We start from the raw sequence: 26285 nt of genomic DNA, 5'->3' as shown, positions 1-26285 counted from the left end.
ATTCAACAGAAGATCTCCTTGTTTCTTGGGTCCTAGAACAAGCATCTCTGTTTTGTCCGAGTTTAAAAGTAGAAAGTTTGCAGCCATCCTTATGTCTGAAACACATGCTTCTAGCGAGGGCAATTTTGGGGCTTCGCCATGTTTCATTGAAATGTACAGCTGTGTGTCATCCGCATAGCAGTGAAAGTTAACATTATGTTTTCGAATGACATCCCCAAGAGGTAAAATATATAGTGAAAACAATAGTGGTCCTAAAATGGAACCTTATGGAACACCGAAATTTACAGTTGATTTGTCAGAAGACAAACCATTCACAGAGACAAACTGATGTCTTTCCGACAGATAAGATCTAAACCAGGCCAGAACTTGTCTGTGTAGACCAATTTGGGTTTCCAATCTCTCCAAAAGAATGTGGTTATTGATGGTATCAAAAGCAGCACTAAGGTCTAGGAGCACGAGGACAGATGCAGAGCCTCGGTTCGATGCCATTAAAAGGTCATTTACCACCTTCACAAGTGCAGTCTCAGTGCTATGATGGGATCTAAAACCAGACTGAAGCATTTCGTATACATTGTTTGTCTTCAGGACGGCAGTGAGTTGAGGCGCAACAGCCTTTTCTAAAATTTTTGAGAGGAATGGAAGATTCGATATAGGCCAATAGTTTTTTAGATTTTCTGGGTTTTGGCTTTTTAAAGAGAGGTTTGGCTTTTTCAAGAGAGGCTTTATTACTGCCACTTTTAGGTAGTTTGGTACACATCCGGTGGATAGAGAGCCGTTTATTATGCTCAACATAGGAGGGCCAAGCACAGGAAGCAGCTCTTTCAGTAGTTTAGTTGGAATAGGGTCCAGTATGCAGCTTGATGGTTTAGAGGCCATGATTATTTTCATCATTGTGTCAAGAGATATTGTACTAAAACACTTGAGCGTCTCTCTTGATCCTAGGTCCTGGCAGAGTTGTGCAGACTCAGGACAACTGAGCTTTGAAGGAATACGCAGATTTAAAGAGGAGTCCGTAATTTGCTTTCTAATAATCATGATCTTTTCCTCAAAGAAGTTCATGAATGTATCACTGCTAAAGTGAAAGCCATCCTCTCTTGGAGAATGCTGCTTTTTAGTTAGCTTTGCGACAGTATCAAAAAGGAATTTCGGATTGTTCTTATTTTCCTCAATTAAGTTGGAAAAATAGGATGATCGAGCAGCAGTAAGGGCTCTTCGATACTGCACGGTACTGTCTTTCCAAGCTAGTCGGATGACTTCGAGTTTGGTGTGGCGCCATTTCCGTTCCAATTTTCTGGAAGCTTGCTTCAGAGTTCGGGTATTTTCTGTGTACCAGGGAGCTAGTTTCTTATGAGAAATGTTTTTAGTTTTTAGGGGTGCAACTGCTTCTAGGGTATTGCGCAAGGTTAAATTGAGTTCCTCAGTTAGGTGGTTCACTGATTTTTGTCCTCTGGCGTCCTTGGGTAGACAGAGGGAATCTGGAAGGACATCAAGGAATCTTTGTGTTGTTTGTGAATTTATAGCACGACTTTTGATGTTCCTTGGTTGGGGTCTGAGCAGATTATTTGTTGCAATTGCAAACGTAATAAAATGGTGGTCCGATAGTCCAGGATTATGAGGAAAAACATTAAGATCCACAATATTTATTCCCTGGGACAAAACTAGGTCCAGAGTATGATTGTGACAGTGAGTGGGTCCAGAGACATGTTGGACAAAACCCACTGAGTCGATGATGGCTCCGAAAGCCTTTTGGAGTGGGTCTGTGGACTTTTCCATGTGAATATTAAAGTCACCAAAAATTTGAATATTATCTGCTATGACTACAAGGTCCGATAGGAATTCAGGGAACTCAATGAGGAACGCTGTATATGGCCCAGGAGGCCTGTAAACAGTAGCTATAAAAAGTGATTGAGTAAGCTGCATAGATTTCATGACTAGAAACTCAAAAGACGAAAACTGCATTTTTTTTTTGTAAATTGAAATTTAATATCGTAAATGTTAGCAACACCTCCGCCTTTGCGGAATGCACGGGAGATATCGTCACTAATGTAGCCAGGAGGTGAGGCATCATTTAACACAGTAAATTCATCAGGCTTAAGCCATGTTTCAGTCAGGCCAATCACATCAACATTTTGATCAGTGATTAGTTCATTGACTATAATTGCCTTTGAAGTAAGGGATCTAACATTAAGTAGCCCTATTTTGAGATGTGAGGCATCATGATCTCTTTCAATAATGACAGGAATGGAGGAGGTCTTTATCTTAGTGAGATTGCTAAGGTGAACACTGCCATGTTTAGTTTTGCCCAACCTAGGTCGAGGCACAGACAAGGTCTCAATGGGGATAGCTGAGCTGACTACACTCACTGTGGCAGACTCCACTATGCTGGCAGTCTGCTGCCTGACCTGCACCCTATTTAATTGTGGAGCGAGAGGAGTTAGAGCCCTGTCTATGTTGGTAGATAAGATGAGAGCACCCCTCCAGCTAGGATGGAGTCCGTCACTCCTCAGCAGGCCAGGCTTGGTCATGTTTGTGGGTGAGTCCCAGAAAGCGGGCCAATTATCTACAAATGCTATATTTTGGGAGGAGCAGAAAACAGTTTTCAACCAGCGATTGAGTTGTGAGACTCTGCTGTAGAGCTCAACACTCCCCCTAACTGGGAGGGGGCCAGAGACAATTATTCAATGCCGATACATCTTTCTAGCTGATTAACACGCTGAAGCTATGTTGCGCTTAGTGACCTCTGACTGTTTCATCCTAACATCGTTGGTGCCGACGTGGATAACAATATCTCTATACTCTCTACACTCGCCAGTTTTAGCTTTAGCCAGCACCATCTTCAGATTAGTCTTAACGTCGGTAGCCCTGCCCCCTGGTAAACAGTGTATGGTCGCTGGATGATTCGTTTTAAGTCTAATACTGCGGTTAATGGAGTTGCCAATGACTAGAGTTTTCAATTTGTCAGAGCTAATGGTGGGAAGCTTCGGAGTCTCAGACCCCGTAACGGGAGGAGTAGAGACCAGAGAAGGCTCGGCCTCTGACTCCTTGCTTAATAGGGAAAACCGGTTGAAAGTTTCTGTCGGCTGAATGAGCACACTGGTTGAGCATTCCTACAGCATTTCCCTCCAGAAACCGTGAGAAAGTTGTCCGGCTGCGCAGACCATGCAGGGGGATTTATACTAACTTTACTATCTGTACTTACTGGTGGCACAGACGCTGTTTCATCCTTTCCTATACTGAAATTACCCTTGCCTAACGATTGCGTCTGAAGCTGGGCTTGCAGCACAGCAATCCTCGCAGTAAGGTGATCGTTCTCCTGTATATTATGAGTACAGCGACTGCAATTAGAAGGCATCATGTTAATGTTACTACTTAGCTTTGGCTGTTGGAGGTCCTGACGAACCATGTCCAGTTAAAGAGTCCGGAGTGAAAAAGTTGAATGAAAAAAAAAAAGTTGAGGGAAAAACCAAAAATATAAACGGTAATTAAAAAGTAAAAACTGTAAAGTTGTCAGGTAGCAAAGTAAGGTTGGCAACAAAACACACATTAACACGTAAACAAGTCTGCAAATTGTGACCGGAAGTGAAATAATCTGTCTGTAAACAATTGTTGGAAAAATTACTTGTGTCGTGCACAAAGTAGATGTCCTAACCGACTAGCCAAAACTATAGTTTGTTAACAAGAAATTTGTGGAGTGGTTGAAAAACGAGTTTTAATGACTCCAACCTAAGTGTATGTTAACTTCCGACTTCAACTGTATATTTATAGAATAGATTACACTATGATTAATGAATCTTATTGCAATAAGATTACACTATTGCAATAAGATTAATCTTATATTTATGTTGTATATTTTGTTGTTCATTCAAATCTGTAAGGGGTTGTTAAGCTTGGCTCACATTGAGTTCAACAAAGTTGAAATCAAATGGTATTGAAATGTGGCCTATTAATTTTGACAGTTGGATGACTGCATTGGTATGTAAACACATGCTGTCTATGGCCCCTTGAGTTTACGTAAAAATAAAAGTTGGCAGAAACATGAAAAATGTCATGTGAATGTATATGTCTTTAATTAAATGACCCGAAAAATAAAAGTGACTCAATCACCTGTCAATATGACGTTTGTCCCTTCCACCTTCCCCTTTATACCCACTATTTCCAATCCTTGGCACGAGTATACGAAGGGAGATGTTTCTGTTGGGTTATTTTTTTAAATAATGATTGGTTATTGGGGCAGTTATTTTAGTCACCATGGGGCTTCCTGACAGCTTAAATGGGCCTAACATAAATGGGCCTAACATAATAGGGAGCACAGTCGGCAACAGTATTCCTGCTGTTTTGGGGGTTGGGCTGTTCAAGCCAAGATAAAGCCTGAAGACATGCTTCCCAACCAGACCTGCTCACTCCTGACATGTTTATGGCAGTTTGCAAGGATTGGGATGGGGTCAAATGGTCATGTCCGTCTCATAAGTCTGTCACCGACAGCCAACCACACAATCATTATTGTAGTTTACCTTTCCATTGCTGTTGCATGCCAAACATCACCCCAGACACTGTAAACTCTCCAGTCTAACCTCACTTCTGACTGGGTTGTGGTGTGAAATTCTGAAATCTTGAATTTTACAACTGTTGGATAAAACATCAGGGCTTGTTAGAGAGATGTTTTATGTGGAACAGGACCTGTAGTTCTTGATTCGTGAAGCAAAAGAAACACAAATTCTTGACTCCCTTTCTCTGTAGTCCACGGGGGCTAAAACAGCCTAACTGGTCCACGGCCTATAGCCAGCCTTCACTCTAATCTAAGGTCTCGGAAGGAAAAGGTTTTTCAAGGTGTCTGCACAGCTGGATAAACCAGTCAGGAAATCTTGGCCTCCGATGGCCAAAGAACTGCATTGTGTGATCATTGGGCTAATCATGTTTTTGCAACTTACGTAAACAGAGTTCATGTGAGAATGCCTTCGTCTATTGTCAGAGTCCGAATCAAAAGATTTAAAGGCTCTAAATATATCCAGATGAGACGCTGGCCTCCCACAATTCATCTGTTAAGCATCCATCTTATTAGTCAAGGTTTGATTACCATTTCATCATACTATCCAACACCAGACTTCCAGCACTGTGGGATAAACTGATTGACAGAAATGGATGCATCATGGTAAAAGTGCTGCCAAACCAGGCTATATTTCATAATATTGGAAACACTACTCTGAAGGAAAAAATACCTGCAATATGCAACATATTATTTTCACACTACATCGACTATTGTTTGTAAATTGGCGGCGGCCAACATGTCCCAATGTAATAAGAGCACTGGATTATAGCGCGTAATTTCTGTCACAACAGAGACTACCTACCCTTTTTGTCCATCACTGTCTCTTTTAGAAACTGTGATTTATAACCATCATTAGCTTTGTGCTGATACTCCAATCTATTTGGCAATATTAGGATTCCTGTTATCTTTAATTAGGTGCCCTTTTGTTTATGTTACCTTTTCCTCTCAGAGTCAGGGATCAAATGTCTTATTGATAGTGGTCCTTCTGTAGCTCAGTTGGTAGAGCATGGCGCTTGTAACGCCAGGGTAGTGGGTTCGATTCCCGGGACCACCCATACGTAGAATGTATGCACACATGACTGTAAGTCGCTTTGGATAAAAGCGTCTGCTAAATGGCATATATTATTATATTATGAGCCTTTGAAAGGCCATCAGACATCAACATGTCCAACAGCATAACCAAGAGTGGTTTCAGTACATCACAGTGGTGGGTTTGTGTCACCATGAAACATGTGGCTCAATACTGTGGACAGTGTTATTAAACTAATACAGTTTACAATGCCACAAAATTGGTCACTTAACTTGGCTTGAGTTTAATGGCAGTCTCTGGTGAGATCACTCAATCGAGCCTGGGAATTCTCTTAAAGCCAGCCATTCCCAACTTATTTTCTGCACCATAGTTTGAATTTCAAAGTATGTTTTTATGTTAGTTTGCCAAATACAACAATGCCTTGATTAGGTTGTCATATTTCTTGGAATCATTGTTGTGCCAGTCCAGAAAAAAGCTCAGACGAAGGCCAAGAAGCCTATACATAAAGCTTAATAAAGAACAGTGATAGTAACACGAGCAGTGTGCGGGTTTCTCTTTTCTTTCATGTGCTAGTCCAGATAACAAATATTGAGGCACATACAGTATAACGGAATACTGCCATGGGTTCTTTCACTTGGTCTGTATGGTCTGGTACTGGCATGGTGTGAGACTGTGTTGTCAATGTTTTGATCTTCATTTGATATTTTCTCTGGAGAGTCAATGTCAGAAGGAAATAGATTTGCCCATTTAAAATGATAATAGGGTGTTTTTCGCTGGTTAAAATATACCTAGAGCTCAATCCCCTGCAGTTAAATCTATTTCTCATGACAGAATAAAAAGCCTCACAATATTGGACCATTAACGAAGGTGCACAGGGAATTCGGGAAATCAATGGCCTATTGCTGCATTAGTCATCCAATGGACAACTAACTTCACAAAGATTGATGCCCTTTAAAACGATGGGTTGTAATAACATTGATAGTATCCCTTAAGTTCTCAGATAAAGGGGCTGGTCTGAAGCTTTAGTCAGAACTTATAAAATCCTAAAACATTTGACATGCAGATCTCAAATGGGTCAAAACGGACTGTTGCAATTTTTTCATCCTCCAATGATTTTCCTATAAGTGGAGAGAGAGAAGGAAACAACTTCCCCCATTGTTTTTTATTTTATTGGAAGGACTATTGTTCTGTAAGTTTCCTCCAAAGTAGAGGAAAAACAGTGTCATCTACAGTGGCCTACTATAGCAGTCACTATAGCAGTTCCGGAGGGTAAAGAGAGAGAAAGAGATGGGGGAGAGAGGGAAAGAAAGAGAGAGAAGGATTGTGGTTGGTGTGGCCTTAATTGGTCCCCAAGGTGGATGTGGCAGTTCCTTTGTGATTGTTTCTGCGAGGCAGATTGTTGGCAAGTATCTCCTCTTGGAGTGGGTCTAGTGTGAGAATATGCCAGTTTATCCGGGGATTGGGTCTGTTTTTCAAATTCCTGTTCCACGTTGGTGTTAATGAAAGTCAGCCATCACCATCCATTCATTGCTCTGTATCTCGCTCTGGGGGCAGACTGTAAAGGGGGACAAAAGGAAGTAGTAACAATGTCCAGGAAGTGTGTATGTATCAGAAATGAAAGGCTATGAGACGAGGTCCACTTAAGCATATGGATGGTGGTACAGTATAATGGGTCAGGAGGTACGTTATACGGCAGTGATTCCCTCTCCCTCTCTCTCGCTCCCTTTTTCTCTCCTGGCCTCTCTCTGGTGGCACCCTGCCGGACCAGCATGCCTGCGTGTCTTCTAGAAGCCCTAAGAAATCTGCTGATAAGTCCCAGCTCAAACATTCCCCAAACATTCTAAAATTATCATTATTAGTATTATGAATCTGATATCATCGCTTCGCTTCAGTTTGCCAATTATGTTATTTTTGTTGGGAAGAGATGGGATGGAGGAATAGGCTAGATGGAGAGAGAGAGAGTTGGGGTGTGGCAGGGTAGTGTGAAGTAGGCGGAATACCATGAAAATATTGTGGATTTTGTAGACGGGAAATGTCAAAGGTCAAGTGGAATTATGTATATTATGAGGTCAGAGGTGAGCAGATTAGTTGTACTGTAATACCATGACATATAATGCACTTATCTACTTCTCTTGTCTAGCAAGTTCTTTCTTGAGCTAAAACAATGAGAAAGACTGGTCGGCTCATCGAGACTGTTTCAAAGGGAACTAGTGTGTTAAATCATAGGGCAGAAATGTCTGCCATGCTGAAATCTGAAGTCGTTATTTAGTTCCCATAGCCCTGGGAAACGCATGAGGTTTGAATACCCTGAATGTGACCCAGAGTAGGATTTCCTTTAGCGGAAAACAGAGTCATCAACTACAGTGTACTACTATAGTAGTCACCCACCCCCCAATGTTTAGCGAAGTCTTGTTCTGTGGTTACTATCCAAAGATGAATCTAAACCTAAGGTTGGACTGCAGAAATACTCAGATATTCTTCAGAAAACCTTTTCATGAATAAATTAGCCTACAGGCCTTCAGGTTATGTTTTTGAGGGCCAACACCTGCCATTGGTTTATGAGAACATGATCCCTAAGAGGCTTAGACCTGAATGTTCATGTCATTGAAAGTATGACTAAAATGTAACCACAAAGGCTGAAGTAGAAGAGGGAAAAAACTCCAACAAGAGCATGAGCTGCTACATGCACTTTGAATTGGATAAGATGGATGAAATTTACTTAAACCCATTCTTTGCGTAGTCCATGTTCTACTCTGACCAGTATTCATCGCCCTCTTCATAGTGCCCACTTGGGCTTGGATGCTTGATGAAACACTTCGGACCCTACATTGTGGAGGCAGTAATGTCATTGCAGAGGAACAACATCTGGAGTGTGGTTTGGGCGTCTCGAGAGAGTTCTGGAGGCTTGCCAGTGGGGCCTGTTCTGTTCAGACCTGGTCGGCTCTGTTCTGCTGTGTTCGTCCAACGGTGACAGTGGGGTTCTATGTTGACATTCTAACTGGAAGGAACAACCATCTGCACCATGGCCATGGGCTCTGGAACTTGCTGGAGCTCTGGAACTCTTTGCACATGTGTAGGCAGGGTTCTACCCAAAGAATGTAAGAGTGGCGCTGCGCCATCTTGTGGACTTCCCACGCCACTATGTAAAAAATCTATAAAATGTTTTAGTTTTTATCATGTAAGGTTCTAGATTGAAGGAAATGGTGGTTGCAGGTGTTCAAAAACACAGTACTCAGCAGTACCACCTTGTTAAAAAATCCTGGGGAGAACCCCGGTGGGGTACTGAAACTCTGTTCTCTGTTCTTGACCTGTGTTCTGACTACTCTCCAGTCTTGCTTATTGACAGGACAGTCTAGGAGACAGGACAGAGATCATGGAGGTGGATTCTCAGCTTGAAATGGAAAGTCTTTAACAGATTTCAGATGAACCTTGTGAGAAACTATAAGCATCAGGTTTTGATCAACCTCCTTCAATCCCAAATAGAATAGAAGCCATTGATCCTGCCAGTTTTGTTGGTCAATTGTGACTCATACATGTGTTTTAAGTCTGTCTGGACAATGTCATCACCACTGAATCAAATGAAGATAAACTGCATGCAACTAGGGCATGTGCATTTGCAACGTCTGGAGAACCTGAAAGGATCGGCCAAGCCCAATCTGTGATTATTGGACCGATAACTATCTCAGTACAGAGCCAGTGCTGCAGAACCCCACAGAAGAGACGTAAACACTTCTCCATCAATCAACTGGAACAAAGGATCATTGTACCACTTTGCAAACAGTGTATTCAGCCGTAAATTTCGCCTTCATGCTTCAAGAAATACGCAGGAAAACAACACCATCTGTGTCAGTACTTTATCTCTTTGAAACTTAATCCTTCTTCAAGGCAGCTGAGCCACTTCACTCTACGTGCTACTGATAAAGCCTAAATGTTTCTGATAGGAGAACGGATACTGAGACTCTGGCTGCCCGATTGTATGATCTGTGTGAGTGGGGGGCTTAGGTGTCAGATGAATACTGAACTTCTTTAAATTTATTCAGTCTGTTAGGGACGGGCCAAAGAAAACCCATCCAACAGAAACCACTAGCTCCATTGTTCAGTAGGACCAAGAACTTAGGAATTCCTCCCTAAAGTAATCATGAGATGATCATGTCAAATATGTGGCTTGGGATAGAATATTCAAGGGTTGTACATAGCTTAAATATTTAAGTAGACTTTAACTTGAGAAATGTATCTAATATTGTTTCAGTCTCTGTCGACCCCAGAGGCCATAGGCTGCCCAATTGTTTCACATAATATTTTATGGGTTAAACATACATCAAATAGACATTTATGACCTCTACCTTTTGTGTACAATAATACTAAGCTTTCAACTGGTCTGTCCGTTGTTATGATTATGTCTGGGACTGAGAAGTGTTGGTAACTTTATTGCGATGACCAGTACATTTATTAATTAACACTGAATGTATTGTTTAAGTGTTTGACTCTATTCCTAGAGTACAATATTAAAATGTATCAAATAACTAAAGTAATATCTACAGTAACACTGTTATTCCTCTCGAAGCTACATACACACCCTGTTGGATGTCTTGTGTAGGTCAAGATCTGTAATTGATTGTTCGCAGGTTGGAGTGCATCTACATTTCACTGCAATTACTCATTTGTTAGCCTAATTAATCCCATTGCTATCCTGATTGTGCTAGCATGGACATTAGCAGCCAACACAGGAAGATATGCCAGGTACGGGTCATTTTAAGGTGCAGTCATGACCTACACTGTAACTCCATGGGCCTCGAAAATGCATCACACCGGTTTTATTTCGGTATTTTGAAAGTGAATACTTTATTACTGACATGCGAAACATTTTGGGACTATATCAACAACGGCCTAATGAAACTGTCACGTCCTGACCATAGAAGGCCTGTATTTTCTATGGTAGAGTAGGTCAGGGCGTGACTAGGGGTTTTAGTCTAGTTTATATTTTCTATGTGGGGTTCTAGGTTTTATTTTCTATGTTGGGGTTTGTGTATGATTCCCAATTAGAGGCAGCTGGTAATCGTTGTCTCTAATTGGGGATCATACTTAAGTTGTATATTTCCACCTGTGGGTTATGGGATATTGGTTATGTTTAGTTGCCTGTTTTGTCGTCACGGTTCGTTTATTCTTTATTGTTTTGTCTTTGCTAAAGTTTCACTTCTTTAATAAATTATGTGGAACTCAAAGTACGCGCCTTGGTCCGACATTCATTTGAACGAACGTGACAGAAACAAATAACAAAATATACTTTTTGGTTGGAGTTTTTCTTTAATATATAGTGTGTTGTTATTGTCTCAATGTCTTGAACTACTGTATATTGTGTACATCTAGCTAGATAATCGTATCTTGTCATTTACAGTGGTGGAAAAAGTACATGTATATCAAGCTCTATCAGAGAGTTTGCAAGTTTTCAGGCAATTCAAGCAAAGTAATAACTTTCTCTGAATGCTTGGTTTGGACACGTCTAGTCTAATACAGGCATCATTTTACTAAATACACTTAATCATGCTGTCATTTTCTCATCCAAGTGAGTGAGAGTACAGTATGCTGTTGCAGTCATTCTGATTGTGTTAAATGTTCAAAATAACTTTGCTTTATTGTATAGTGCTCCAGGCCTATTCATTATAGATCATCTACTGGACTTGCATTGTGTTAGCACAAGGACAATGACACCATATTATTTATCCTCAATTCCACTCTTTGTTCTCTGTTGCTCCCTTAATTTTGGAGATACAGCATCTAGCTATTAAGAAAAAGCTTGTAACATTGAAATACGAGTTTATCCAGACTTCAGAGGCATTGAACTATGGGAATCTGGGGCTATACTCGTTCTGTCTGACCTAACACCCAGTCTGCTGTGCAGTGTAATGGTGCAGAAGCACAGGCTAGATCAAGGCCTACTTCATCTGCATATCATTCTGGGATGCCAAAACCTGTATCTTGGAGTTGGGAGGGGGGGTGGAGAAAATGTGTATGGGTGAAGGGGAGTTGATGTGAACAATCTATCACCATGTATCCACACGTTAACTCAGATCCATTTGAATACGCATTTAAAAGTTTCAAATCCTTCTGGTTTTGGGGCCCTCACAAAACTATCATGTTCATATAAAGACATGACTTAATCATATTTAGATGCACCGACCAATGAACGCCAAAGAAAACAGATGACAGCCCAAGCTAATTATTATTATTTTGAGCCTGGGCAAATGGAGCAGTTGTTGCTTCTGGACTGTGTTTGGTAGAGAGAATTTTTGAAATGATGCATGGCATTAGCTTGATCTCAAGATGTAGGTGATTCAGGAATCCACAATATCTATATTATTGACCTGCATTTTAACACATCTAGCTTTGTCTGTTTGTTTTTCAGATTCTTCACCGATCTATTTCTTAGTTGTTTAACGGCTGATTCGTATACTTCATACACGTTTGCCAACTAGTCCAAAACAACTACGTTCATAATCATTCTAAATACCAACGACATGTTGGAACACATGCCGATTAAGATAAACAAATTATTTGTGATTGCACTCATTGCCATAAGTGCTCTGAATAAAATATAAATCTATTAATTTAAAAAAAGTCAGCTATGCTTGCTTATAAAGCTGATTAAGCTTAACTAAGCTAATTTTCAAATGATAGATGTATTTACCTGTTAAACTTCTCTGTATTGTTTTTCTGCCTATGATGATGCAAAGAGGTCTGAAATGGTTAGCGAAGATGTGAATGCACTGCTGTTCCCTGAATAAGATTGTCATTACTACTCTACATTACCTTTTGAAAATCATAGTCAAATCAAATACATATCTCTCTGTACTTCCAAAATGAAAATCTTATGACTAATACTGTATGTCACTCATTCATTTATTTGGCGTTCAGGTCTACGTGGCCCCCAGTTGTCCCCCCAAGGAGGACTTGTCTACAAACAACTTCAGTCTTTCTGGCAAAATCGCCAAGCAACCAAGCCCAAAGGAGGAGCACCACACATGAGCTAAAATAGAGATTTAGACATGTACATTTTTGGGGGAATTATTTTTTTACCTTCTTTACCTCCCAAACAGACTCGTCAGTTGGAGCTATTAGTCTTAAATTAAACATTGGAAGAATAGTGCCGTTCATGATACAGCATGAGGTCAGATGTCCTCGTAATGCTTAGGGTGGTAACTGATGATTTACTGTAATGAGAGAGAAGGGAACTGTACAACTGTTTTTCTGTAACACAGGGTTTTACATTATTTATTCAGTATGACCGAGTCCATTGAGGCAACAAAGAAAACAGATTGTTATTATTTTAGTCACAAAGGCTTTGAGAAATACCATTCCGCCCACAAAAGAAAGATTATTACGCTGATAATAACTTGTTTATAAGCAAATAAATGTCTTATCTGATATAGGTTTTGTTCAAGTTATTCCCACTGGCTGACCTGAAGGAACCCCCTGGATTTTGTGTTGACCTTATGTTCTCTATTGTGAAGCTTCTATACAGTACAAGCCAAGATGATTCTGCACCCAAATGAAATCTGAAAAAAACGAACAATTAAATCCACTGAGGTTGATACGTTTGTTTGTGAATGGCCAAAGGCACCCTTGCAACTGGAAAACAGTAGGTAACCTGAGGCAAGCCTGACTTGGAGGGGATCAACATCAGCGAATCTTGACCCTAATTAAATATGTCGCCACCTTAAAGAATACTGTTTGTCTTGGGCAACAGGCCCTATTTGCATGTGTGCTACAGCTTGTGTCAAGTCTATTTCTGAAAGAATAATGAGTGTTGGCCCCGACTCCTGCCAGAGAAAGAGACCCTGTTCAACCCCCCCTTCCCACCTCAAAATCCAAATATGTGTCCCACGACACAAGTGAAGGATGGACAATGGCAGCCTTGTCAGCGGTGAGTTGTTTGTAAAGTAATAGGCTGCACTTGCTGTGTTGAAGTGAAGCTGTTCACAGGTGTTTGGAGAGGAAGTGACCTGTGAGTCACCTGCCAGTGATCTACTGTACTTCCAACACAAACTCCAACCGACACAACAAGTCTGAAACCGACGACTTGAGTTGTGGTAATCTATATTCTCCCCCTTGTAGGAAGAATATGTTGACCCCACAGTGAACCCTAGAAATGAGACCCTATTTGGTAATCATTGACATTAGGGGCCTCTTTGGTGCAGTGCTGAGCTAGCCAAAGTCATGGTTTAGTAGCACTGGTTTAGTGAGATGGCACAGAGCTCTAACCTGACAGTCATGGCCGACTGAAAAGTGAGAAATTTCAACCCAAGTTTTGGATGGAAGGTCCAAGTAAACAGGAGGTTCGGTTCCGCTTTTACTTCATGAGCTGGCGAGCTAAATACATTTTTCCATTGCCGAAGAAGCATTTCGTATTGCGGGTGACACTAAAGCCATAGCACTTGAATGCAAATGTTTACCATTAAGTACTTGAAGGGATGGAGAGGGCTCCCCCACACTCCATTAAAATAAACCTGTTTGCAATGGAGATAGGAGATACACTGAGATTGTGTTACAGCAATCCATATATTACCTGTAAGAGAAAGGGGGGCAGCTCAGTTAATTATTTCTCTCCTAATGCCTGTACAATATGCTGACTTTGGAAACTCTCATAAAAGAGGAATTTTGGCCATGAGCAGAATGCTTTCTGAGATCCAGGGGCAGCAACAGGCGATATCTACCCAGCAGTCTCTCTGCTTCCATGGAGACCCCATAGGTAGGGTCTGTCGTCAAAACGTTATCGGAATGCCTCTCAAGCTGATTAATAGCTCAGAGGTCTGTCCTTATCCTGGCAGGGTAACTCAGGACAGTAGATTGTCAAACTATGTCAAGGTTGTGAATCGGAATGGGCTGCTTCAAGCTTAGTTTCTCCATAGGGGGTCACAGTTGGAGATATAACTGTATGTTTATGTTTAAACATGTATGCTGTTGACCCGGCCGGCCTAGCTGTTAGGCTATTCAGAACAACAGTCTGATGTTTGTTAGAAGGCATTTCTCCGACTGCCATGTTCCTATCTGTGACGCTGATAGTGTTGTCACTGCCCTTCTAGAACCGCTCTTCACACTTGGTCCGGCGGGCAGGCTGCATTGCTATTTCTAGCCTCTGCAGACTGCCTACTGTCTCTGTTAAGTTTCTGCCTTGATATTTGGTGCAAGTTTGTTATTGAATTGAGGTCTAAACTCTTTGATAGTTGTTCCCTCTGTCTGAAAGGATTTAGGGTCATCGGTACACCACTGAACCTGCAGAAAAAAAACTCAAGAAGCAATGTTGTGTTGCTGAAAACTCACTACTCTTTTACTGAAAGAAACAGTCATGGAAAACAGGTAATTTCCCAAGATTTGTTCAATGGTTTACTCTCACTCTCTTTCTCTTCCTCAGTCTCTCTTTTTCTCTTTCTCCCTGTCTCTCTCTCTTTCTGTCTCTCTCAATGTGTACTTTAAAAGATAAGTCTTCCCTGAATCAATGCAAATGTCTGGCAGACATGAGGGGGGTGGGAAGGAGGGGGTCTCTCCTTCTGTCTCTCCCTCTCGCTCTCCTTCCCTCTCTTTTTCTTCTCTCCCTCTTCTCTTGTCTCTCTCTCTGGCAGCAGAGCTTGCTCTGTTGGCAGGAGTCACTAGAATAAAAACAGGAACACCAGACATAGGGGAGGGGAAAAAACGAAGTGATCCATTGAACCGAAAGTCTTTGCCCTCTCTTAATTACGTAGTGTCCCATAACTTTTCTCTTTTTTTCACTTGTTTTTTCCTATTTTTTTTTCTTTCTTCTGTACGTAAAGACCTCTGGTTATTGGTAATTAGCTTGAGGAGAATAAAAACAGCCGATCAGGAGAGGGGTGGTGCATTGTGGAGCGAGATGGCTAACAGAATGGTTCTATCACTCCTTCATGGATTCTTCTACCTAGCTCTGATTCAGCCCTCACTTCAAGGAGGTAGGTGTGTGCCTAGGTGACCTCAGCCATGATCTCTGCTACCTAGATAGCAGGCTCAGGGTGCAGGTATTTTAGAACAGGTGCAGGTCTGTCTGTGTTTCTCTTTACGCTTCTCAGTTGTTACACAGACACTTTAATCACTCCAACCTATATGTTGTGTGTGCAGTTCTGCCTATTTCATAAAGTGTATGGTATATTTGTCATGCATGCATTGAAATATACTGACCCTGTCTTGTCTGTTTATTTTGTCTACAATACCTGCTGAAGAAGACCTGTCTAGGAAGCAATTCAGATAACTAATTTCTGGGCATAATTCTCACAAATCCTATGCAAAACCTTTTCTCCATATAAAAGCAAACATGTTTCTCTCTCAAATACCCTTAAAATGTTTGCATCTAAAATATATAGCATAATTCTAACTGAATATTACTTTTGAAAGCTGCACTTACAGTATGACGACTCAGTAGTCTTTATTCTATCTGACTGTCTGTACAAGTGTCAAAGGTTAGCAACAAGATTTTAAAAAGCACAACTTTCCATTGCACTTAAAGTTCAAGATAACAACATTCTGTTCCATTGCATTGCAGATGCACCGCTCACTGTCTCGGTTATAATTAAAAACACAATGGTAATATGCTCCATATTAACATGTGCTTTGTATTCCTGTAGTTGTGGCTAATATTGTCCAGGTTTTGGACCAGATACAGTATTTATGCCTGCAGGCTTAGAGTGGTTGTTGTGGCGTTTTTAGAGAGCATTGTCAATGTCAGCAGATTCAGTGTCTAAATACAGATATTATAACTGTGCTTTATGCAGTCTGGCTCGTTTCTATCCAAGGTACGTATTTCTCTTTTAAGAATTGTAAAGGATTTATATTGAGGATATATAAAAGCTAGTCATTGCAAACATTTGTGTCACACCTGGTAATATTGATCCAATAATTGGATCTCCAGCGATATTTTCAACTTGATTTTATTTGATGACTTAAACAACAACATAATAGCTTAAATTTAAAAGTGAAATGAAAGGATTGTGGAGGTTATAAAACAAACATAAATTGTATTTAATTTATACGGTATCAGATAAAGCAGGAGGAACTGGCCAAAAACGGGCTTGTGTTGGAAGTGCTCTACAGGAAGAGTGAACTATAAAAGATGTAGTTATCATCCTACACGTATAAATACAGAAATCTGAGCGACCTGGCTTAGTACAAAGTGACGTATTTTTGGTTTCTAGACAGGACTGTTTCCAACAGGTTTCAGTGTTTTTGAGTGTGAGTGAAATCAGGGGCATATTCATTACGCCGATTCTGTAGCAAAACGGAAGCAAACGGAACGAAACAGGGACCTAACTGAATTTGTCCAATAGAAACTCTCATTTTGCTCTGTTTGCTTCCGTTTGGTTCTTAAATGGTAAACGGTTTCTGTCAGGCCCCGGAGGGGGGTTGTCTGTGTAGCTAGCCAGTGTAATGTAAAGCCCAGTCCCTTACAGTACTACAGCATGTCAGTGTGCATGAGAGGGTCCCTCTTTTCCGTCAGCTACAGTACATCATGTAGAATTGACCCATAATGAATTCCCATGTGAACGGTGGTGTGGATCTGAGCTTGTGTTATTCTTCTGTTCCACAGCACTTTTAAAGATGTATTTTCTTCCCTCAAAATAATGATATCATATTCTGTTCCCCAGCTGTTAGTGTCTGAGTCCAAGCTATTATTCTCTCTAAACTGTGTCAGATGGAGTTATAGATGGTGGAGCTGATACAGTCCATATTAAAACCCATGACTGGAATATTTTGCCCTTATATAGTCTTATATTTAACTGTATCTTAATCGGTGGCTGGATGTGCAATGTTAATGAGTGTGATGGAAGTATATGGTCAAACTTAATTGAGGTGATGCATCATAAACTCTACATACAGTAATGCATCAGTAATGTGACATGTCAGACACCTGTTATAACCACATTATGACAAATGCATCTAATTTTGACACGACATAAGCATTTATGATGCTTGATACATAAGGTTGTAAAAACCACAAAGTAACATGAAAACCTATCTCCTTTTTATTAGACTTTATTGGATAGCAAGTTAACTTGCATGTCAATAGAAACCCCATTCTCCTGTTAAGCACCTCTGATATTTGAAAGCGGATCTCTTAGATAAGATATTTACTCATCTAATATTGTGTTTTCCCTTTTTGCCCTCACAGCAGTTTTCTTCAAACTCTTCTTTGCACTGACCTATACCGGTGAGCCAATTTCCTCTTCCGAAACAAGCAGAGCTCAGTTCAGCTTTCGAGAGCAGCTCAGCTCAGGCAGAATGTACAGCGTACAGATGGAGGAGCCAGCGAATATCAATATTGGCTTAGGACCCAAACTTTGATCTTTAGTGAATATACAATCCATCCCTATCAAAGTTGTTTTGAGGTGCTGAAACCAGCTCCATCTGTCTCCGTCTGTGAGTGGAAGGTTAAGAAACCACCCTCTATCTCGTTCCAAATAAGTGTCAATTATCTGAAAGTAATGCAAACCCCATTAACACCCAATCACCTTTTTAAGAGGGTTCGACACCGAAAAAACCCTCTGCTTGCTCATACTTTGGACAGTTATCATGAGAATGGATTGGAGACTGTTTTCTTGCGAGTGTAAATGAGTTATGATGCATGAGGGAAAGTCCGGAAAGGAGTTGGTTAATAAATATACAGCTTGTCAGTATAACTCTGTCTGGTATCCCTGAGCAGGTACTGTACTGTGGCAGACTGCTGCTCTGTCTTACTTCAAGTTTTTTTTAAACATTCCCACAAACAAACACCATCTGTCAGACGAATAGATTGTGGATGGGATGTTATTCTGATCAAAATAAATCTGAGGAAGACAGCTGGGGTTAAGTGGCCTCTTCCTCAAAGACACAGTCCCAAATGGCACCCTATTTCCTACATAGTGCATTACTTTTGGGCCCTTGTCAAAAGTAGTGAACTATAAAGGGCATAGGGTTCCATTTGGGATGCACCCTAGTCTGACTAAATTGAATGCAGAGACTACAGTTGAATAAAGATCTCTCTGTACGACTGCCTGCTCTGAGCACATTCTGTTTGATGTAAATTAGCAAATTATCTTTTCATTAATGGCGTTTCCTGTGGTATCCACTCCCATCATATGTTTACCTTGAAGTGTCTGGATAATATGAGGCTTGTGAAGGAAAGACCAAACATTCTGTCAGCTTCCAATCTTACTGCCAATCTCCTCTGAGAATAATAACTATCCTGGCCTTCGACAAACTCTTCTCTCACCCATACTTTTATTTTCTGTACTTAGTCACACAAAGTAATGTAATCAGAGTTTGTTCACTCTTTTGCATGTTAAATTGCCAAGAAGGGTATCAGATGTCAGTGTTTCATTTCACACCTCAGTGTACTATGTTACTTTAGTCCAGGCAACTCCATTCAATGACAGATATCAAAAACCGTGCCAGAGTCATTAGTTTCTGTTTTATGACAAACACTGTTAATGACATAACCCTGACAAGCATGCAGAGGCCTGCAGAGGATTAAAAATAACAAAAGTTCCACCAGCTCTGTTAATTTCCTTCCAGCCAGTCTCAATAGAATTAAAAGCCTAAGTCGGTTAGTTTTGTCCTGCATGCAGTGCTGCCTGGATGCCGTGGAAGCCAGTTTGCCTCTTTTGGCATTGACGCTCAGGCCTTCAGGACTTCAGAGGATTCTAATCCATTAGTTCTCTCCGTCAATGACACTCTCCTGGCCGCAGTTGAAGGTGAAGGAAATCATGGCAGATGGAATGGCACACCTCGCCTGTCGGTCGGGCAGACTGGTGATGAATTGCCCTGGCTTGCTGTGTTGTGTTGCCCCTGCTTCACCACTGGTTGGGTTGGTAGATTCCCAATCTGATTATCTCAACTCTGCTCTACTTTGTTGAGCTTTGCAGCAGCTCACTGGTTCTTTATTGAAGACGGGTGTTTGTGAGCGAACCACCTTTCTGGGCTTAATCCCTTTGTATGAGGTGGGTTGCCAGGAAGGGATAACAGGATTAAATTGACACCCTGGTGTCTCGTGGCCTGTTGGCAGAGGGGCTACTGCTCAGTGCCATGGGGCACCTACTTAGGGGAAGACTTAAAAGTAATATGAACGGATCACATCTTCTTCAAAACTGAAACGACTGAATCCACTTAAAACTATTAACAGGAAAAAAAAATGAAGTTTAAGACTCTTTAGAAGAATGGATACACCATCTGCATTATACCTTGATTGGGACTTGAGTAGTGTTCAAAGGGAGGGTATATTACTGCTAACTTTCTAAGTCTACCAGTAAATTACCAGACATTTTGAATCTTTCAAGGATTTTATGTAATTGGTCGCAAGACATCTAGTGGCCCTTTTGGGTACTTCAGATTATCACAGGTGTCTGTAATTATCTCTGGCCCTCTGTGTTGCTTTTTCACACATCAAATATATAAAATTATTAAATAAGATATATATATTTTTTAATAGAATAACAAAGCTGTAAAACATTTTCCAAAATATCAACTTAGTGAATACCATTGGTGTTTAATATGAGTTAGCATGAAATATCCTTTATATATTTTATTTACTTTTTTACTATGTCAATATGTCTTTGTTGTTAATGTTTTGGCACCAAACTGGTGGCAGTTGTGAAAAAAGTCAATTGTTGATTAGATGTTTTTTTATTTATTAATTAGGCTAAGTGTTACCACTCATGTACAATATAGGAAAAAAGGCAAAAATGTTCAAGTATAAATGACCAAAGTTTCAATAGATTGCCATACATTATTTGTTAATAACCAAAATTACTGAAAGTTCCGGTACCTTTGGTAAATTACCGGTACCTTTGCGCAACCCTGGTCTTGAGTTATACTCTGAGAACCAGGCCGTGTGTACATTGTTGCTCCATGACCCCTTTCAGCGCTGGAGTGAGCAGGGGCTCCTGGGTCGCTGGCAGGAGCACCCTGGGGCCGCTACTGGAGATAAGACTCTCATTCTGCTGTGTTTATTCATTACTCTCACACACTCACTGGCAGGACCGTTAACTGCTCTGACATTCTCTCCATCTTTGGCAGTATTATATTAAAACATGCTCTCTCACTACTGCACTCTCTCTCTCTCACTCTCTCTCTCTCTCTCTCTCTCTCTCTCTCTCTCTCTCTCTCTCTCTCTCTCTCTCACTACTGCACTCTCTCTCTCTCTCTCTCTCTCTCTCTCTCTCTCTCTCTCTCTCTCTCTCTCTCTCTCTCTCTCTCTCTCTCTCTCTCTCTCTCTCTCTCTCTCTCTCTCTCTCTCTCTCTCTCTCTCTCTCTCTCTCTCTCTCTCTCTCTCTCTCTCTCTCTCTCTCTCTCTCTCTCTCTCTCTCTCTCTCTCACTACTGCACTCCTCTCTCTCTCTCTCTCTCTCTCTCTCTCTCACTCTCTCTCTCTCTCTCTCTCTCTCTCTCTCTCTCTCTCTCTCTCTCTCTCACTCTACTGCACACTCTCTCTCTCTCTCTCTCTCTCTCTCTCTCTTTCTCTCTCTCTCTCTCTCTCTCTCTCTCTCTCTCTCTCTCTCTCTCTCTCTCTCTCTCTCTCTCTCTCTCTCTCTCTCTCTCTCTCTCTCTCTCTCTCTCTCTCACTACTGCACTCTCTCTCCCGAAGCCATTTTAGAACAGGATATTGCGGCCGGGAAATCACTTATCCAAACATCTGAAGCGCTTACAGAACATGTAGCATGGAGTGATTACTTACACACTGGTTATAGATTCTGAGCATCACCATTTTTTGTAACTATGAGTGTTGTAGAAACCAAACCAGATTTGGGATGGATGAGTTGGTTTAATAGACGCGTATTTCAAAAGGAGAACCCTGGAAATGTCCAGGCTGTACGATAGCTCCCTGACTGTTCTGTACGCAACACACACTTTTATTATGTGTGTCTACAGTATGTAACACAGATGGGATGTTTAATGCAACCCAGTTACAAATGTATGTCTGACGTTATACTATTTATGCTTTAACATGCTCACTACTGTAATGTCACAGGTTGATCGTAAAGACTTGACATGAAGTCTTCTGGAAAAAATACTACAACATTACACAGCACTGCCATAATCACTGCCCATAAGTCCTTACCGTGGTGAGGGAACAAGCATTATTACATGGTTTGTTTATGACCATGGTTTCGGTTGTGGGTAAATGTCAACCACACAAGAATCTCCCTGGAGATGTTTGGTCTGCTGGCAACTGGTGCTAAATGCTCAATAATGAAGCATACTTAGACTCAGATGATTCATTCTGACCAGACTGAACAGCACAGTGAGTAGCAGGCCCGGCCCCCAAACCTGGGTTCAAATAGTGTTCCAAATCATTTACAATACCTTAGCTGGGCTTGATTGAGCATGCCTTTTGCAATGGAATCAATAGTATTTAGTATTTTATTGGGATCCCCAATTAACGGCTGCTAAGGCAACGGCTACTCTTCCTGGGCTCCAAACAGGAAACAAAACAACAAATAAAATACATAATATGCATAACACTAAATAATACTACATCATACTACATAATACTCAGATGTCTCCTGCCTTATGACCCATTCTGGCTCACAGAAACAAAGGCTTGTGCAAGGCCACCCGCCTACATAAGACAATATATAATACAATGCAAATTACAATTCAAAATATATAAAAATGTCTGTGTCTCTTCACAGTTACCATTCTGCCGTAACTGTGTACTTTTATCTGTTTTTTAATCTGTTTCTTATTTTGCTAGCTTGAGTTACCTGGGCTGGCAGAGAGTTTTATGTAGTCATCACTCTATTTAATACTATGCGTTTTTCTGTTCTGGACCTGGGGACTGTGATTGCATGTCTTGTGTGGTACCGATGAGTGTCCGAACTGTGTGCCAACTACTTGAGCAGACATTCCGGTACCTTCAACACATCAACACCTCGCACAAAGACCAAAAGTGATGCAGTCAATCTCTCCTCAACTTTGAGCCAGGAGAGATCACCTGCATTTTACTGACATTTGCCCTCCGTGTACATCTAAGTGCTGCTCTGTTCTGGACCAATTGCAATTTACCTACACTACCGTTCAAAGGTTTGGGGTCACTTAGAAATGTCATTGTTTTTTAAAGAAAAGCACATTTTTTTGTCCATTAAAATATTAGATGAGTAAATATCTTATCTAAGAGATCCGCTTTCAAATATCAGAGGTGCTTAACAGGAGAATGGGGTTTCTATTGACATGCAAGTTAACTTGCTATCCAATAAAGTCTAATAAAAAGGAGATAGGTTTTCACGTTACTTTGTGGGTTTTACAACCTTATGTATCAAGCATCATAAATGCTTATGTCGTGTCAAAATTAGATTAATTTGTCATAAGGTGGTTATAACAGGTGTCTGACATGTCACATCTACTGTATGTAGAGTTTATGATGCATCACCTCAATTAAGTTTGACCATATACTTCCATCACACTCATTAACATTGCACATCCAGCCACCGATTAAGATACAGTTAAATATAAGACTATATAAGGGCAAAATATTCCAGTCATGGGTTTTAATATGGACTGTATCAGCTCCACCATCTATAACTCCATCTGACACAGTTTAGAGAGAATAATAGCTTGGACTCAGACACTCTGCAAGCGTTATAATGGCAAAATACGTTTGTTAATTAACAAATAATGTAATTCACTGCTGTCATGCCCGGTATGAACTTCCCAAAATGTTCTAAATGTACAAACAACCGGAAAAATGTCTTCTCTGGAAATAATATTGTTTTGATCAAGTGCGCACATGCCAAATTCACTTCTTCGGAAAGATCACTGTAAAATTGTACCCTATATTGTCTACTTAATCTACAGTGCCCACAGGCATCCTTCTTAATTCAGTTGCCCGAGAGGAATGAAACCACTCAGGGATTTCACCATGAGAACAATGGTGACTTTAAAACAGTTACAGAGTTTAATGCCTGAGATGGGTAAAAAACTGAGGATGGATCAACAACATTGTAGTTACTCCACAATAGTAACCTAAATTAATGGAAATATTCCAAAAAATGCATCCTGTTTGCAATAAGGCACTAAAGTAAAACTGCAGAAATGAATACAAAGCATTATGTTTGGGGCAAATCCAACACAAGACATCACCGAGTACCGCTCTTCATATTTTAAAGCATGCTAGTGGCTGCATCATGTTATGGGTATGCTTGTCATTGGCAAGGACTGGGGAGTTTTTTGGGGATAAAAGGAACCAGAATAAAGCTAAGTACAGGAAAAAGAGGAAAACCTGGTTCAGTCTGCTTTCCAACAGACACTGGGAGACAAATTCACCTTTCAGCAGGACAATAAATAAAATAAGGGAGAGGGGCAGGGAGTTCTCTGTCATCCAAATGTACTCTTTTCACGCTTTCCTTTCTTTGACCCACCTCCCCCCTCCCTTTTCTCGCTAAATGTTTTGGAAAATATAATGCTAAAATGTGACAAAATATAGGCGCAACATGTCTGATAGCTGTTGATGCTTAGTACCAGGAACGAGGGAGTCTGCTCCAATCTGCTCTGCTGCACTGCTCTGTAGATCTTGGTCTCAGGATGTCAGCCTCCTTTAAGACTGATGTCAGCCTCCCTTTTCACTGCAGTCAGAATAGGAAGGCTGATATTAAGAGAACCTTCTGGGAAGGAGGGTGACCTGGGCCTGCTGCTGGCCGCACAAGCTTTACCAGACACAGACACACTTTCATTTACAGGAGGGATGGATGGTGTGATGAATAAACAGATGGAAGGTGTTGATTCCGTAAATGGCAGGTTTCTGGAACACTCCAAACATATTTAGACACAGTTTATTTAAGCCTGAACCAGTATCTGGGCAAAGACATGACAAGTTTCCTCTCTAGCCCACACTTAGTAAAAATGGTCCCAGGAGGGTTCTCAGCTGTCCCCATAGGATAACTCTTTTTGGTTCCAGCTAGAAACCCTTTTGGTTGCACGGAGAAATATTTTGAGTTCCATGTAGAATCCTATGTGTAAAGGGTTCTACATTGTACACAAAAGTGTTGTACCTGGAACCAGATACTCGTTTCTCTGCCCAGATACTGGTTCTCCTATGGGGACAGCCGAAGAACCCTTTTAGGTTTTTAGATAACTATGGTCATATACCACTGTTATGTACCGCCAAAAAAAGTACCTCTAAATAAAAGTTGACAAGCAACTGAAAAAATGATTTGTGTGGAAAGAATCTGTATTGTTTTTGACCGAGTGTGCATGCGCCAAATCCACCTCATCGGCGCCTCCGATAAAATCAGTCATTACTTCCATGTACAGGTTGGCTGATCCAGTAGCAGTACAGTATCCCGAAAGATCATTCATTTTATCACTTACAGCAGTGGATGAATGTCATGTCAACCTGTCGTTTCATGCGCTACACGTAATGCAATAATATTTAATGTAAGTACAATGCCTTCAGAAAGTATTCATACATTCTTACGGTTGTTAGTGTTTTTTGCAGAGGCACGTAATTCCAGTCCGATAAGGTTTTCCATGGAGGTTATGGGAAGTCTTCCCAGATGAATGACTCTGACATTGTCATGGAATTCTGCTCTGACGGCATGTGGCAAAACGCTGTCTCCACATGAGAGTAATTTGGCACTCATGTGCAAAGTCAACAACAACACAAATTGGCCCCCAAAAACATATTGAACCTAATTATTTGTTTTGTTTTGTGTATTTAACACCGACAGAGAAATATCTAATTATATCTCCGTTTTCAGTGTTCTTCACGTTAAACTGGGAAAGTGATGTAAAAATGTGATTCTAAGACAGTTCTCCAAGGTCATTAGAAAGCAGTTTACTGTTAAACATCAGTGCATAAAATGATGACAGACGAATGATTTTAGATAAATACACTAATTGAAGTGTGGAAACCTGAGCTGTAGATCACACTTTTGGGAATAGTTCATAGCATTGTATTGAGGAATCTGAAAGAAATGTGTAACTGCTTAGTTTAAAAAATGCTTTATGGCATGCTTATTTTATTTCTCATTGTTAACCCCTGACTAATCAACAAAATGTGATATGGAGACATGTCCATCTGATTTGTAGAGGTGTGTATTTTATGTATGGTCTGGGAAGAAATGAAATGTGCCTGCAGTAAAAATATGGCCCGATAATTTTTGTTTATTTTTTCAATTCCAGTTGGTTTAAATAGCTCGGCATCATTTGTCTTACGTTCAAGGAAAATGGAATAGAAGAAAACACGCCAGTCTGATCATTGCTGTGAAATCCATTTTTTATTACACATTGACTAAACCAACGGGAGTTAAGGTACATCATTCATTGTATAATTAATTTAATTCACAAACAAACAGTTTTTTTGGGTGATATACTGTACCTTCAGAAAGTATTCATACCCCTTGACTTTTTCCATATTTGTTGTGTTACAGCCTGAATTCAAAATGGATTAAATAGATTTTTGGGTCACCCATCTACACTCAATACCCCATAATGACAAAGTCAACATTTTTGCAAATATATTGGAAATTAAGTACAGAAATATCTCATTTACATAAGTATTCACATCCCTAAGTCAATGCATATTAGAATCACATTTGGCAGCGGTTACAGCTGTGAGTCTTTCTGGGTAAGTTCCTAAGAGCTTTGCACATCTGGATTGCATAATATTTGCATATTATAATTTGTGTAATTCTTCAACCTCTGTCAAATTGGTTGTTGATCATTGCTGGACAGTCAT

The 26285-nt window shown here is 40.6% G+C and overlaps 1 protein-coding gene across 25 annotated transcripts in view; it reads left to right on the top strand.

The window, feature by feature from the left end:
- Window positions 1-15232: 15232 nt before the first annotated feature.
- The window catches only part of LOC118397402 (elastin-like), a 98551-nt gene continuing 87498 nt past the window's right edge, over window positions 15233-26285 (top strand). For 16 of the 25 annotated variants that reach the window (XM_052467599.1, XM_052467578.1, XM_052467597.1 and 13 more), the window contains exon 1: window positions 15234-15535. In XM_052467599.1, coding sequence (XP_052323559.1) covers window positions 15460-15535 — 76 coding nt within the window. In that variant the 5' untranslated portion in view covers window positions 15234-15459. Of the gene's footprint in view, window positions 15536-26285 lie in introns of all 25 variants that reach the window. The other 9 variants (XM_052467594.1, XM_052467593.1, XM_052467598.1 and 6 more) reach the window with 2 other exon arrangements.

The sequence above is a fragment of the Oncorhynchus keta genome, chromosome 18 (assembly GCF_023373465.1).
Source record: "Oncorhynchus keta strain PuntledgeMale-10-30-2019 chromosome 18, Oket_V2, whole genome shotgun sequence".
Lineage (NCBI taxonomy): Eukaryota > Metazoa > Chordata > Actinopteri > Salmoniformes > Salmonidae > Oncorhynchus > Oncorhynchus keta.
The sequence above is the reverse complement of the archived record's forward strand: the minus strand, read 5'-3'. Positions and strand labels throughout refer to the sequence as shown.